This window comes from Empidonax traillii, unplaced genomic scaffold, assembly GCF_003031625.1.
Source record: "Empidonax traillii isolate 1590-97213 ecotype Southwest subspecies unplaced genomic scaffold, ASM303162v1 scaffold1253:size457737, whole genome shotgun sequence".
In the NCBI taxonomy this organism is placed as follows: Eukaryota; Metazoa; Chordata; class Aves; order Passeriformes; family Tyrannidae; genus Empidonax; species Empidonax traillii.
In genome coordinates this window covers 251736-264331 of record NW_020956446.1, presented here as the reverse complement: position 1 = coordinate 264331, position 12596 = coordinate 251736, and the positions used below count along the sequence as shown (strand labels likewise).

At 46.0% G+C, this 12596-nt stretch overlaps 1 protein-coding gene across 3 annotated transcripts in view; it reads left to right on the top strand.

Moving 5' to 3' along the window:
• Window positions 1–218: 218 nt before the first annotated feature.
• The window catches only part of GRIK1 (glutamate ionotropic receptor kainate type subunit 1), a 132294-nt gene continuing 119916 nt past the window's right edge, over window positions 219–12596 (top strand). For 2 of the 3 annotated variants that reach the window (XM_027906156.1, XM_027906159.1), the window contains exon 1: window positions 287–449. In XM_027906156.1, the coding sequence (XP_027761957.1) occupies window positions 287–449 (163 nt within the window). Of the gene's footprint in view, window positions 450–12596 lie in introns of all 3 variants that reach the window. The other variant, XM_027906158.1, reaches the window with a different exon arrangement.

Here is a 12596-nt window from a genome sequence, read left to right as displayed (position 1 = left end):
CCGTGCCGGGGAGCGCCAGCACCGCTCCGCGCTCGTCAGTCCGTGTCCCCCCCGCCCCACCACCACCCGTGTGCGCGGATCGCCGGCCCCGCCCGGCCCCGCCCGGGGCCGCCCCGCGGGAGGAGCCGCCCGTCCCCATCGCCATCCCCGTGGCCGTGCCCTCCCTCGCTGCCGGCGGCGGCGGGGGGCGAGGGCAGCGCGGCAGCGGCGGCGGCGGGAGCGAGGAGCCCCCGCGCCATGGGCCCCGCCGGGGGTGTCCGCCCGCCGGGCCCCCCATGAACTGAGCATGGCGAGCGCCCTCGGCCCGCGGTGGCCCCGCCGCACGGCCCCGGGAGGCGGCGGCGGCGGTGGCGGTAGCGGTGGCGGTGGCGGTGGCGGGGGGCTCCTCTTCGTGCTGCTCTGCGCCTCGGCGGGGCTGCCCCGGAGCGCCCAGCAAGTGCTGCGGATCGGTGAGTGCCGGAGGGGGCTGCGGGAGGGACGGGGGGAGGCTCCGGGCATCTCCCCCATCCCGCGGGCAGCGCGTTGTGCCGGGCAGCGGGACCCGCGTCCCTCTCGCTCGGGGAGCCGCCGCTCCGGGGCTGGGGATGCCCGGCTCCACCGCTCCGGGCTTGAGGATGCTCCGCTTCTCTACCCGGCTCCGCAGCCGGGAACCGCTGCCGGGATCAGCCGCTTGGGATCGGCGGGGCTCCCGAAAGTTTGCGGCGGTGAGCGGTGGCGGGATGCGGGAAGTTGGGCGCGGGCATCCCGGAGGAGCATCCCCCCGGAGCCGCTCGGGGCTGGGCGCGGGGGTGGCAGAGCTGGGGGGCTCCGCTGTCAGGTGCCCCCCAAAGCCGGGGACTCACCGCCGCAGGAATGGTTCGGTGACCTTAAAATACATCCCGGGCTTCCCGAGTGGGACCGAGGAACCAGTGGCTGTGGCATGGGAAGGGAAGCCTCGTAGGACAGGGATGTTTGCCCTCCCAGGGGTGGGGGGGGTGGGGATGCACGGAGGTGTAGCTCCGGAAAACGGGAATTTGTTTTCTTTTTTTTTTTTTTTTTTTAAGTAGAAAACTCCGCACCATGGAAACGGGGCTCGGTTCACAGGAAGCCTCGCTCCCTACAGTGGGTTTCTTGTGTCAGTCAAGTGCGATAGTGAATACAAAGTATCACAAGAGTTCGGGGTGAGGGAAGACTGTGGGAAAGATGTAGGCAGAATCTGCCACGCTTCTGTTTCTGTCTATCCCTCTTTTGCTTGACAAACGCTGAACATGAGGCAAGGAAAAAAAAAAAAAAAAAGAGAGAGGAAAGAAGCTGTTTATGCCACCTTAGGGAGATGCTTCCCGCAATTCCCAAAGGCGCGTTCCTGTGCAGACCTAAAGATTGATGCCTTTTTGACCCAGCAAGCATTAACCCCACTCGGCTTTCCTTTAAACATCGAGTGGAAGCATCATTCCTCTTGTGCTCAGAGAGCAAAGGTGACCGAAACATTTAAATAAATTAAGGCGCACGGTCCTTCAAAGTGCGGGGCAAAGGCGGCACCAGCGGGGTGAGGGGGAGCAAAGCTGAGGGCACTCAGCGCCTTGGAGCTGCAAATCTGTGTTAAATTCCTGACTGTCCGTATCCGGAGTGTGCTCGCTTTTCCTCCCGAGGATTCAGGTGGAGTTGGCTGTTTCTCTGCTGGCCACTGCAGTGTAGCCGGGGGGGATGGATGCCCGATCACACACGGAGCTGTGTGATCCCACAAACGGGTGAATTCAGGGCCAGCGAAACTGGAGCGGGGGGGTGGAGGAAGGAAACAAACCATGTTCAAATAACTAAGCCACCAGCACCCAGTGGGATGATTTGGAAATACACCCTAAGCATCATTGCTGCCAGGCTGCCTGAACTTCCTCTTTTCCTTCTGAAGGAAGAGGGAGCATACCTGAGTTTACATGGGAGCATATTTTGCTTGAGCGCAGCCTAAATGCACTAAACCCTCGGCATCAGCATTGCAGTGACCCAGGCAGAGCTCTGGGGTCTCCACTCCTCCCTCTGGCACCCTCTCCATTGCATAACTTCTTGTGCTGCATCTGTTGGGTCTAGCAGGGCTACCGGGCTTGTTTTTCCCTAAAATTGCTCTGTGTGGTGTGTTGACTCTGTGCTGCGAGGTCTGAGGGTATTTCTGGCTTGCATTCACTCTGCCAGGGCGCACAGTGATGGGACTCTAAGGCTGAGTCCCCTCTGTTCCTCCCACCACGATATAAAGAGCCATTAAGTGTGACAAACTGCTCAGCTTTTCAATCACGGCAACCAAACACCCATCCGGGGAGATGTGCAGCGGAATAAACGCTCCATGTGTGTTACGTGGCTGTGAATGCATAAAATATTAAATGTATTCTTATTGCTATAGTTATCCTGCCCATAAAGTAATGATGTTATAAAATATTAATCCTTCCCATCCGAGTTCCTCTGCTGAGTCTGTCACTCCGGGAGGTGACAAAGAGAAGTAACGGCAATAACTCCTCCAACACTCTTTGTGATAACATAATAAAATCATCCCAAAGCGTTTCTGACAGTGAAGAAAATGCCATTGAAGCCATCAGATTTTCTTCTCTGTGTTTTAGTTAATTAAGGAAAGGGAAAGCACTTCCACACAATGGTGCAGCAGTTTGCACCCGAATTAATACACTGAGAGTTTAATTGCGTTTTCCACTCTTAGGGAGCTTTCAGGTTTTTTTTTTTAAATTATTATTATTTTTTTCTGGTGTATAATACAAATGAATGGATTCTCATGTTGGTATTTAATTAGCTGAGAAAGGACATGTAAGCAATATGAATTTAGCTGTTTTTTCGGCATGTAGCTAATGACTCCTTTTCTAGCCCTCTAAGCAAGAAAATTAGGGATGACAATGTGATCAGTAAAACTGACTCGTTAGGATAAAAGTAATTGATTTGGAGATAAGATACAGTTTTCAGTCTCAGGTAATAAAATAAAGTGTTAATACCTTTCTGAGTATTTCTTTCCCAACCATGTGGAAAAGCTTTTCCCTTGATACATGAACCTATGGAGCTGTCCAAGGAAACACCATCTTTATCTACACATTACCCACTAGACTATGTTATATAAAGGTATATTCAAAGTTCATGACCCTAATATTTTTGATTTAATACCGAGGAGTTCCTAGTTTTCACACTGAGTCAATCTAACCTTCTTATCTATCCTACTTGTATAAAATACATGAAATACAAGGAAGAATAAAAATTAACTCAAGCAGGTGTTAAGTTGCAGAAACAGCTCCCAAAGAAATCTCAGCAACAGCAGAATAATTCATCTGTTAATGCTGGATTCAGAGCTTTCTCATTTCTTACTGGATGTCCTTAAGGCCATTACAGTTTCTGATTAGGTTGTAAGAATGTAATTTGGTAATATTATGTGAAAATTTATAGATGCAGCTCATTGGAGCTGCATTCTGGTTTAGAACTAACCAATAGCAAGTTATTAACAAAGCTCTGGAGTTAATTAAAAAGAAAACGTGGTAGTTTTCAACAAATACCTGCGGGAAGCTACTTGGGTGAATCTTGGAATTATCTCTAAAATTAACAGCTCCTGGAGATGAGCAAATGAGTAGAATTTGTAGGAGTTGCTGTAGGTGATGAAACAGAAACCCTTCAGTTTGTACCAGAAGTAATTTTCAGTAATTTGTGTGTTCCTCTAGTTAAATGGAATATTTAAGTACGGGTTCATACTCTGCACTGATTTATTCCTTACTTAAGCAAAATTCACGGGGATTTAGTGAAATGCGTTTTCCACATTGCAGAATTAGCCCCATAATATTTCTCTCCAATTGGGAAATATTAGATTTAAACCAAGCACGCATAAGTCGACCTAACCCACAAAATATAGTTTTCTAATAAGCTGAAAATTTCAATACAGATTTTAAGATCTGTGTCTGTACTTCCCCGAGCAGGGCTAAAACTGTGAGCTCTTTTCCTGGCTGGTGTTACCATCTCCACCTCATGAGAATGACAAAGACAGAAACCTCATTAATGTCGCTGCAAATTTGCTATTTTATTTGTCAACTCTTTTTGAGATTTTGTTTGTGAAAGGAAGGATATTAATGCACATCTGAGTTTCATCAGTGAGACATGGCAAAAACCTTTCCTGGAAAGTCTCTATCATACTTGAACATCATGAAAATTGTTAGTTTTCAGAAGTATTTCTCACTAGATGTCTGCAAGTTAGCCTATTTTATGATATTATTATAGGAAGTGTGGCTGCATTTTTATCACCAGATGATGAGACATTAAATACACTTTATTCACTTGATCCTGAATGCTCAGTGGTTTATCAGTTCACTGTGATACGATTTACCTACGTTTCCTCATTCTACACTGAAGGGAAAACTATTTTTCCTGCGGGTATTTCTGAAGGAATGCTGGCCAAAGCAGGTCCTATGTGCCTTTAGCCCTTGTTTCATGAGCTCGAGTTGCTTCTGTCCTGGACCACTTGTCTGTAAAAGCTGATGGAGAACAAAAAAAAAGAAAAAGTCTTGAGAGCAGGAAGTGAAAACTGAAGAAGCAAGGTTGGATTTGTCCAGCTCAGACTAGAGTTAGGATGGTGAAAAGCCAAGTGAAAATGAAATGGAAGCAACCCAGGGCGCTGATACCTGTGCTGGGGTATTTTTCATTATTTCCTCTTAACTCCTGCAAAGTGTATCCCGAAGTGCCCCCGTGCTAAACACGGCCCCGTGGAGCTCCAGATGGGCCGGTAAATAGGGCATCCTGCTGTGCTTCTCCAGGGCCTCAAGTGCCTTTACGTAACATGTGCAGAGGTTCAGACAGCGGGGATCTTCACAGAAGGCAGGATGGAATCTTCGAAACAGTGGAAGTGCTGAGGTTTTGCCAAAGGATAAGAGCTTTTTCCCCTCGAATATTTTGTTTACGCGAAGCGGCGTTTACTCAGCCGGGTGCTCTTCCAGTTCAGGAGGAACATTTCTTATGAATAAAATAAAGTGTGCAGTTTGTCTGAGCTTCGTTTCTTGCATAACAGCCTGTTTGCGGTGTTGAGGTGCAATAGTTTCATTTTTAACTCCCATGACTCGCCCACAACCCCTAATTTCACTTATTCAAGAGGGCATTTGCCTCGACATCAGCTCTTGCTGCAACTATAAGCTCCTCCATATGGCCCTGCATTCTCTCAACATTTTCCATTCAGACTTCAAATACAATCCCAATGCTGATTTTTTTTTTTTTTTTTTTTTTCATTACAGTCTGCTTTGTATATCCTGGTCGGTAATAAAGCTTAAATCCTGCTCCCCCTTCAATACTTTAAACAACTGCCTCTAATCTTCTTTTCTCAGAAAGGCTTGATTTGACCAACTAGACCATAGATTGTACTGCAGGGGAAAGAAAAAAATCCTATCCAAGAACTGATTAGTTTTACTCCACAGCTTTGGATCTGTAACCTGCAAGCCCAGTATGTCCTAGTTTTTGGTTGACTTTAGATTTTAGTTTGCAGTAATGAGTTTATGATTTTGGGAAAGCTTTGCAGTGGGAATGTTATTACCCTCCCCTCTCCCTTTCTGCTGAAGGTTATAGGGTATTATCTAGAAAATGATTAGCTTTCAGATGATGAATTTGCTTTCTTTCTCTGAGCAGAATCCAAATTCAAAATTAAAACTGTTTCATTATCCCAAATAGGCATTGTTTTCGTTTCAGCTGGGGGAGTGAGGATCTGATAGGGCTGCTAAAGTATCTTCTTTTTTTCCTCTTTTCTTTTTTTTTTTTTTTTTAAATTCCTCTGACAGTCCAGAAGGTTCCTTAAATTATCTTTACAGCTTCACCTGCACAAGACACTAAACTAGGGTGGCACAAACACTGGGAAATGTGAATCATTTCCATGACCCAGCAGTACAAACAAAGAGTTAGAGCTGTCTCAAAAACTCGGTTTTGAGCTTCTTTTCTTGGGTCCATCAGGCTTTTTACAATCACACCTCCTAGTTGTTGTGGTGTTTTGTTTTTTTTTTTCCCCTTGAGCTTTCAGGCTGCACCAACACAAGTTTAAAAGAGGAGAGTTATTTAAATTCCTTTAGCATCGAGATTGTTCCCACGTCGTGCCATCGGATCTGCCCATGCAAACCGGGGGCCTATTTCAAGGAAAATTCTGTTTACAGCACATTGATTCTGGCTGGGCTTCAGGCCCTGCCATCCTCCCAGATTGCTGAGCGGCACCGAGGTCCTGCTGCAGCGCTGAGGAGGTGGAAGTGACAGTCAGTGTGCAGGAGCACCTCCAGAAATACACAGCAGGGCTTGTTCTGGGGCGAGCAAATGTGCAAAAATCACCGCAGTCCCCACACACGTAGGAGCAGCGAGGCATCCCGTGGCTCTTGTGGCCAAGTGACACCGTCTGGGAGCGCCACATGGATGCTGAGGCTTTGATTTGGCTCTCAGGGGGAGAAGGACAGAGCCCCCCTGAATTCAGAGGTACGCCACTGAGACCTTAAAATCACTGTATTTTTGCATGCTCTCCTTCAGAGAAAAAAAAAAAAACCCCAAACAACAAACCAACAAAAACCCAACACTTTTTTTTTTTGCTTTTAAAAGATCGAGCATTCTGAAATATAGTCAGAGCCACTCAGGACGCTGTGAGTAATGCAGGCTCTTCAGTTCTAAATGTTTGGGGCAGAATAAGCAGGAAGAGGCTTTGGTGTCTGCCGTGGATCAAAGGGTTTGGGGGAGGGGGAAAAAGCTATTTCAAAAGAACAACATTAGGTGGCTATAAGAAAGGAAAAAAAATTGATTATATAAATCAGGTTCAGCGTGATTCTGCAAGACAGCACTGAGGAGAAAAGTGGTATGTACTTGTATATATATAGTCATACTCTGGAATCATATAATTAGAAGGCAAATCCATGGAAATTGGTGCTTTTGTGGTGTTATCATGTGATGGAATGTTATATTGAACTAACCAACACCCGTGGAAGGACCTTTTTTTCCTGCTCAGGTTTCTTCTGAGCATCTTCTCAGCACTTGTTGCCTCGTCCTCCCCAGCCTCTGGCATTGCATCTGCTCAGCAAAGGGGAGTTCTGCTGAAGGTCAGGTGTGGTAACTCTTAGCAAGGGATGGACACCTTTAGAGTACAGGAGAAATTCCAATTATTCCCCCCTTATTTTGGCACTCCCACAGACTTCTCCACTGTGGCACATATGCCCTTTGAAATTACATATATTTTAAACAGAGAAGCATTTTGTTCTTTAGGTCCTTTCCAGAAAGGCTTTATGTACCTTGGGAACGTAGGTAAGTATTTTGCTCATCTTTAACTCATTGGAAAATACAGAATTGCCCAGACTCATTCTCTTGGATCATGTTTGTGTTTCCCTCTTCCACTCCGAGGTCTAAGCAGTTGGAAAGAGGATTTCAGAGCATTCAAGTCTTTTGCAGGCGTGAGATTGTGCCATCAAAAGTGCTGAAATCTTTCTCAAAACTGCAGGTGTCCTTCTGGAATCCCATAGCCATAGGAATTAACTCTGGCTTCTGGAAAGACACATCCCAGTGCTTACCATCCTTGGCTCTCACTGCCTTGGTCTCATTCGTGATGAAGATACGGAGAACTGAAAATCAGATGCACAGCGAGGGGGGAAAACAAGTCCCAAGAATTCAACTTGTACTTTGACAAAAATGATCTTTTCTCTGCTTATGCTCAAGAAGAAACACAAGAGAAGCCAAAGTCAAATTTGGACCTTCTTCCCATGGTACAAACAACTTTCTCCTGAATATCCTGGGGGGTCTTGTGCCAGCCCAGCCATTCCTGTAAAGGCCAGGAGTGGGAAAGTCAGGCCTGGCGGAATGTGAGGAGAAATAGTCGCTTCATATTCGAGGAACTGCAAATGAATCCTGATTTCTCTGGAGCTGTCCCAAGGGATTAATCCCAAGGCATCTGAGCCCACATCAGGCTCGGAGGCTGCCTACCAGCAGTCAGGGGAGAGGAGGCCAGGTTGCTGCAGCAACAGTGTGACATATGTAAAACTGGGTTTGATTATGTCAGGATCACAGAGGAAGCTGTTTAAGAGTTAGGTCAGGTTTTTGAGCTGCGCTCCACTTTTTCCAGAGACTGTCAGTCACTGTCAGGTTGGCTGGGGAGTGGAAATGCATGATGAATAACTTCAGCAGTCTCCTGTGGGTTGCAAGGTAGCTGTCCACATCCAACAACATGGTTATAAGCTGTTGAGAACTGTTAAGGGAACTAGTAGTAAGCACTTAAGGATTCTTCCCCACAATTTGGAGACAAAATTACAATTTCTGATTAAAATATTTATTTTGTTCTTGGGTTTGATTGCCTTTATTCATCTTAGAATTCAGAAAGAGCATAGCAAATTATTTAAAATTCAGACAGATGATCTTTGATAGTCTGTTGGAATGGGAGATGAATGAGTAAATATCTTGCACAGGGCACAAGAAGGACGTGGAGTCACTGCTCTGCTATTTTCACTTACTATCGTTCCAGTGCCTTTTTGTGTGGTGAACTGTGCTCAGGCTCAAACAAATGGCTTTGTTAATAGAGTGCTATAACCCCAATTTATTTGCCCACACTTAAAAGTATTGAATGCAAAATACTACAGTGAAGAAGTGCAGTAAGTGAGGCAGAAACCTCGAAGGGTAGTTACGTAGTTAGGTAACAAAAATGGGATTCGGAAGTTGCTCGGTCAACATTAGTGGGATGTTTCCCATCTTCTGGGGTTTTTGCTTTTTAACAGCAGATGTTCATAAGAAAAGCTTTTGGTGTCGTTCTCTATCACTGTGTAAAACAAACACAACCAGAAGTGCCAGGAATGTTCCCCCCCCACGCCTTGCAGACCCAGCAAGGATCCTGCTGGTGTTTTCCAGAGGCATTTGGTGACGGGAAGCTTTTGTGCAGGAAGTTTATAAGGAAGTTATGAGGAAGCTGAGTGTCACTGCAGCTCGATGGACTGGGTGGATTTGCTTCCCTACCTGGGAACCTTTAAGCCTCCCAGCCTTGCCCCTTCTACTTCTTCTCCCCCTTCCCTCACGGAGATGCTCTGGTGTAGGATCCCACCCTGCCACCAAGGCCACTGGTGGAATTTTAGTGCAAAAATGGTGTCTTTCTCTTTTTTTTTACTATCTCTGATCCGACAACCCCTACACAAAAAGGGTTTCATTCTTCCGAAGCCGCTTCCTTTCAACTCCACCGAGCCTCCCCAAACCCTTATCAGCGGGGCACTGCAGCTGCAGCCTCATGTGAGCTCGTGCTTTCCCTGCTGGAACTGCCTTGGAAACTTCCAAATTGTTTACTTATCTGCTAGAAACACATGTTAAGGGAAGTCAAGGCTCTGTTGCCCAAGGTGCATTTTAAATCGGGGGAAGAGCCTGCTTCGGATATTTCGCATTACATCTTCCAGCTTTATCTGGTGCTGTAAATTACGGAGCTGCTCCATTGAGCTGAATGAAGATTAAATTTTTGAACACTGTTTTCTGAAGAATGGGGATTTTTCTCTTTGAAATGAAGAACCTGTGGTGCAGCAGCGTGGCTCCCTGCACGCTTTGCTGCCCAAGCCTTTCTCTTTCCTCTGAGGGTACCAGGCTGTGCCCTGGGGACCGTGTCCTGCTGCTGATCCATGTACTGACATTAAAGAGCATCTGCAGGTGGAGTGAGTGTGGGATGCGCCCTGAACAGCAAGTGGCTGGGGAAACTGTAATCCTCCTGCTGTCATCTGGAAATTCAGACCTGTCATGAAGGAAAACTGGCCGGAAAAATTTATCTTCTCGTCTGTGCAGGCCTTCTCCTGGATCTGTGATATACAGATGTATTTTAAATAAACAAGTGAAGTATTTACACACGGCTGTTTTCCTCAGATGCATGCCTCTGTCAGGCTGAATTCCTGGCTTCCAGCCCTCATCTCTCCCAGTGTGGGGAGATCTCCTCTCTAATTTCTCCCTGTGCCTAACACAGGGAGGAAGCTGAGTGGGTGCCTCCTTTAAGGCAACGTAGTACTAAGTGGATCCAGTTTTACTGAAATACTTTTGCACAGCCAGCTGATAAGAAAGGCTGATGAGAGAAAAAAAAAAATTGTTCTTTGTTTAAATCCTGCATGATTGATATGACAGCTGCTGTTTTAGGATGACTTGTGTGCTAATTTAGTTTTACAAGCCCTTAAGCGAAACGGTGATGAGATATCCCACCTTTCTTACCTTCCACAAAGGTAATTTTCAGGAAGCTGTTGTATAAATGTTTGATCATGAGTATTTCTATGAGCGCTAAATTGCTGCCATGCATTGTCAATAAACAGGGCAACCTCATTCCTGGGCAGCTGTGCTTATCCTTAGCCCTTCCCCTCTGTCCTGTGGGAATCACAGAGTCATGGAATGGCCTGGGTTGGAATGGATCTCAAAGGTAGGGGCACACGGGGTGATTTTTGGGGTGTCCTGTGCAGGGCCAGGAGTGGGACTTGATGATCCTGTTGGGTCCCTTGCAACTCAGCATGTCCTGTGATTCTGTGAGTGCAATTCCATTCCCCATCCCCTCTGCACCGCTCAGGGGGCAGGAGGTAGAGGAGCTGGAAATGAAGTTGTGAAGCTGAGTCCAGGTTAAGGGGGAAAGATATTGTTCCAAATGTATTTACACTCGGAAAAAATTAAATCTATTTTCCCCAAATGGAGTCCGTTTTGCCCATTACAGTGACTGTGATCTCCCTGTCTTAGCCTTGATCCCCCAGCTTTTTAATCCAAGTTTTCTCCCTGTGTCCTGGTGAGGAGGGGGAGTGAGAGAGTATGTGACAGCCAGCCATGCCATCCCACCACAACTACGATGTGGAAAAATCGAGGAATTTTATTTCCACGGCATTTATATTGGAATTGATAATTTAAACAACTTCTGGCAAGAATAGATGAAGCTGTGGCATGGCTTTTAACTGCTGTTGTTGAGCCTGAGCTGCTCAGTGAAAAGCAGCTGACTGCACATCTGCACAGCGAGAACTGGGATTTTTAAATAATTTAAAACAGATAATTTAGGAGATGCAGGGCAAGCTTTGCTGGGGACCTTTAATTACTGCTGGAATTCCAGACTTTTATGTTTGTACTCATCTGTTTGCAGTACCAGGAGAGCATATTTTATTGCAGTTCTTAGAAAGAGGTTTGATTCCTGCTAAGTGAAGTAGTGCTGAGAAGCTCATGCATCATGTTTAAAACCACTTCCTACTTCTGGCAGGGCTGAAGGAAGTGGGCACAGACTTTCAAAGATTCAAAACTTGGTCCTTTGTTATAAACTTCATTGGCCACAGGTAAAGCCCAATGAATTCCCATCCAGCTTCTCCAGGACATTTCAGTGACACTGGCTTTAAGTTTAATAGATTAACTGCAAAACTTCTTTGAAAACCAAGCCCTTGCTCTTATCTGTGAGTTCTCACAGAAAATCTGTGAGAAAATTGGGTACAAAATCATCTCTTCTGGTTCTCTGCCCTTTTTTTTTTTAAGTGGCAGACTGCTTTTTCTAGGGAAAAAAAAAAAAAAAAAAAAGAACAAATGACCCAAAGGCTACTTCAGCTCTGCCTCTCCCAGAGTCAATGGAGCTGCAGCAGTTTATAGTGATGAGGTTCTGGCAAGTGTATTATTCTGCCAGTAGAGAACAGTTGGGCAATTTACTGCAGCTCATCCAAACTGCACATGAAGATCCTTTATTCCCTTAGTTTGAGGAGATCAGAGGGAAAAGGCCTCCTCCTCTTTCCCTTTTTCTCCAGCTGCTGATTTTGCCAAGGTCTGCCACTTTTGGAGAGGTTTTCTTCTCTGCCCTGCTTGTTCTCAGCAAGGCAGAGGCATGGAAAGAATGCCAAAATCCACTAGATTTTAGTAAGAACCGATGCTGTTGGGGATAAGTCATTCCAGCTCCTGATGGTGCTGGAAGAGGAGAGCTGGAATGTCTTGTGGCCACCGCTTCCAGAAATAGCATTATTATTTACACATAATCACATGGCTGGAGCTTGGGCAGCGGACAATAAAAGCACAAACCTCTATTTATACAGAAGAATGTCTTGTTAGAAAAGAATCTTCCCTTGCTTTGTGCAGCTTAGCACGGAGCTGCCGGTTCCGTACACGAATATATCAAATAAGGTCAAGTATGACACAATTTTGGTGTCATGCTGAATTCATGGTGGAGCTAATATTGTTACAGTCCTGTTGTGACTGACATAAACCTGTCACATTTTCAATAGGGTGATTCATGAAAGATCCAGGAGAATCAATGGAGATAAAAATAGGTAATGCAATAACAGCATCCACCTCATCATAATTTTTGCTTGTATTACACTGAGTAACCTGATTAAAAGGGTCGTATTTAAACATAGTCTGGCAAAACTGCTTATAAAAATGGGAGTGAGAGAGGAGGAACCCAAACAGGTGAGCCAGGGGGTGTCCACAGGGCTATCAGCAGTGAGCTCCCTGGATGAAGTGGGGGGACAGTGGGCAGCCCCCACCCTTCCTGAAGCCTGTTCTCAGCTGGAGAACTGCAGCCAGCCCGGCACATTCCTGCCTGCTGGGAGCCAAAGTGAGATAAACTCCCCCCAGAATGGTGTGCAAAGAGGTAAGAAATCTCCTTTGTGTTCATTTAAATACAAATATATATACTATAA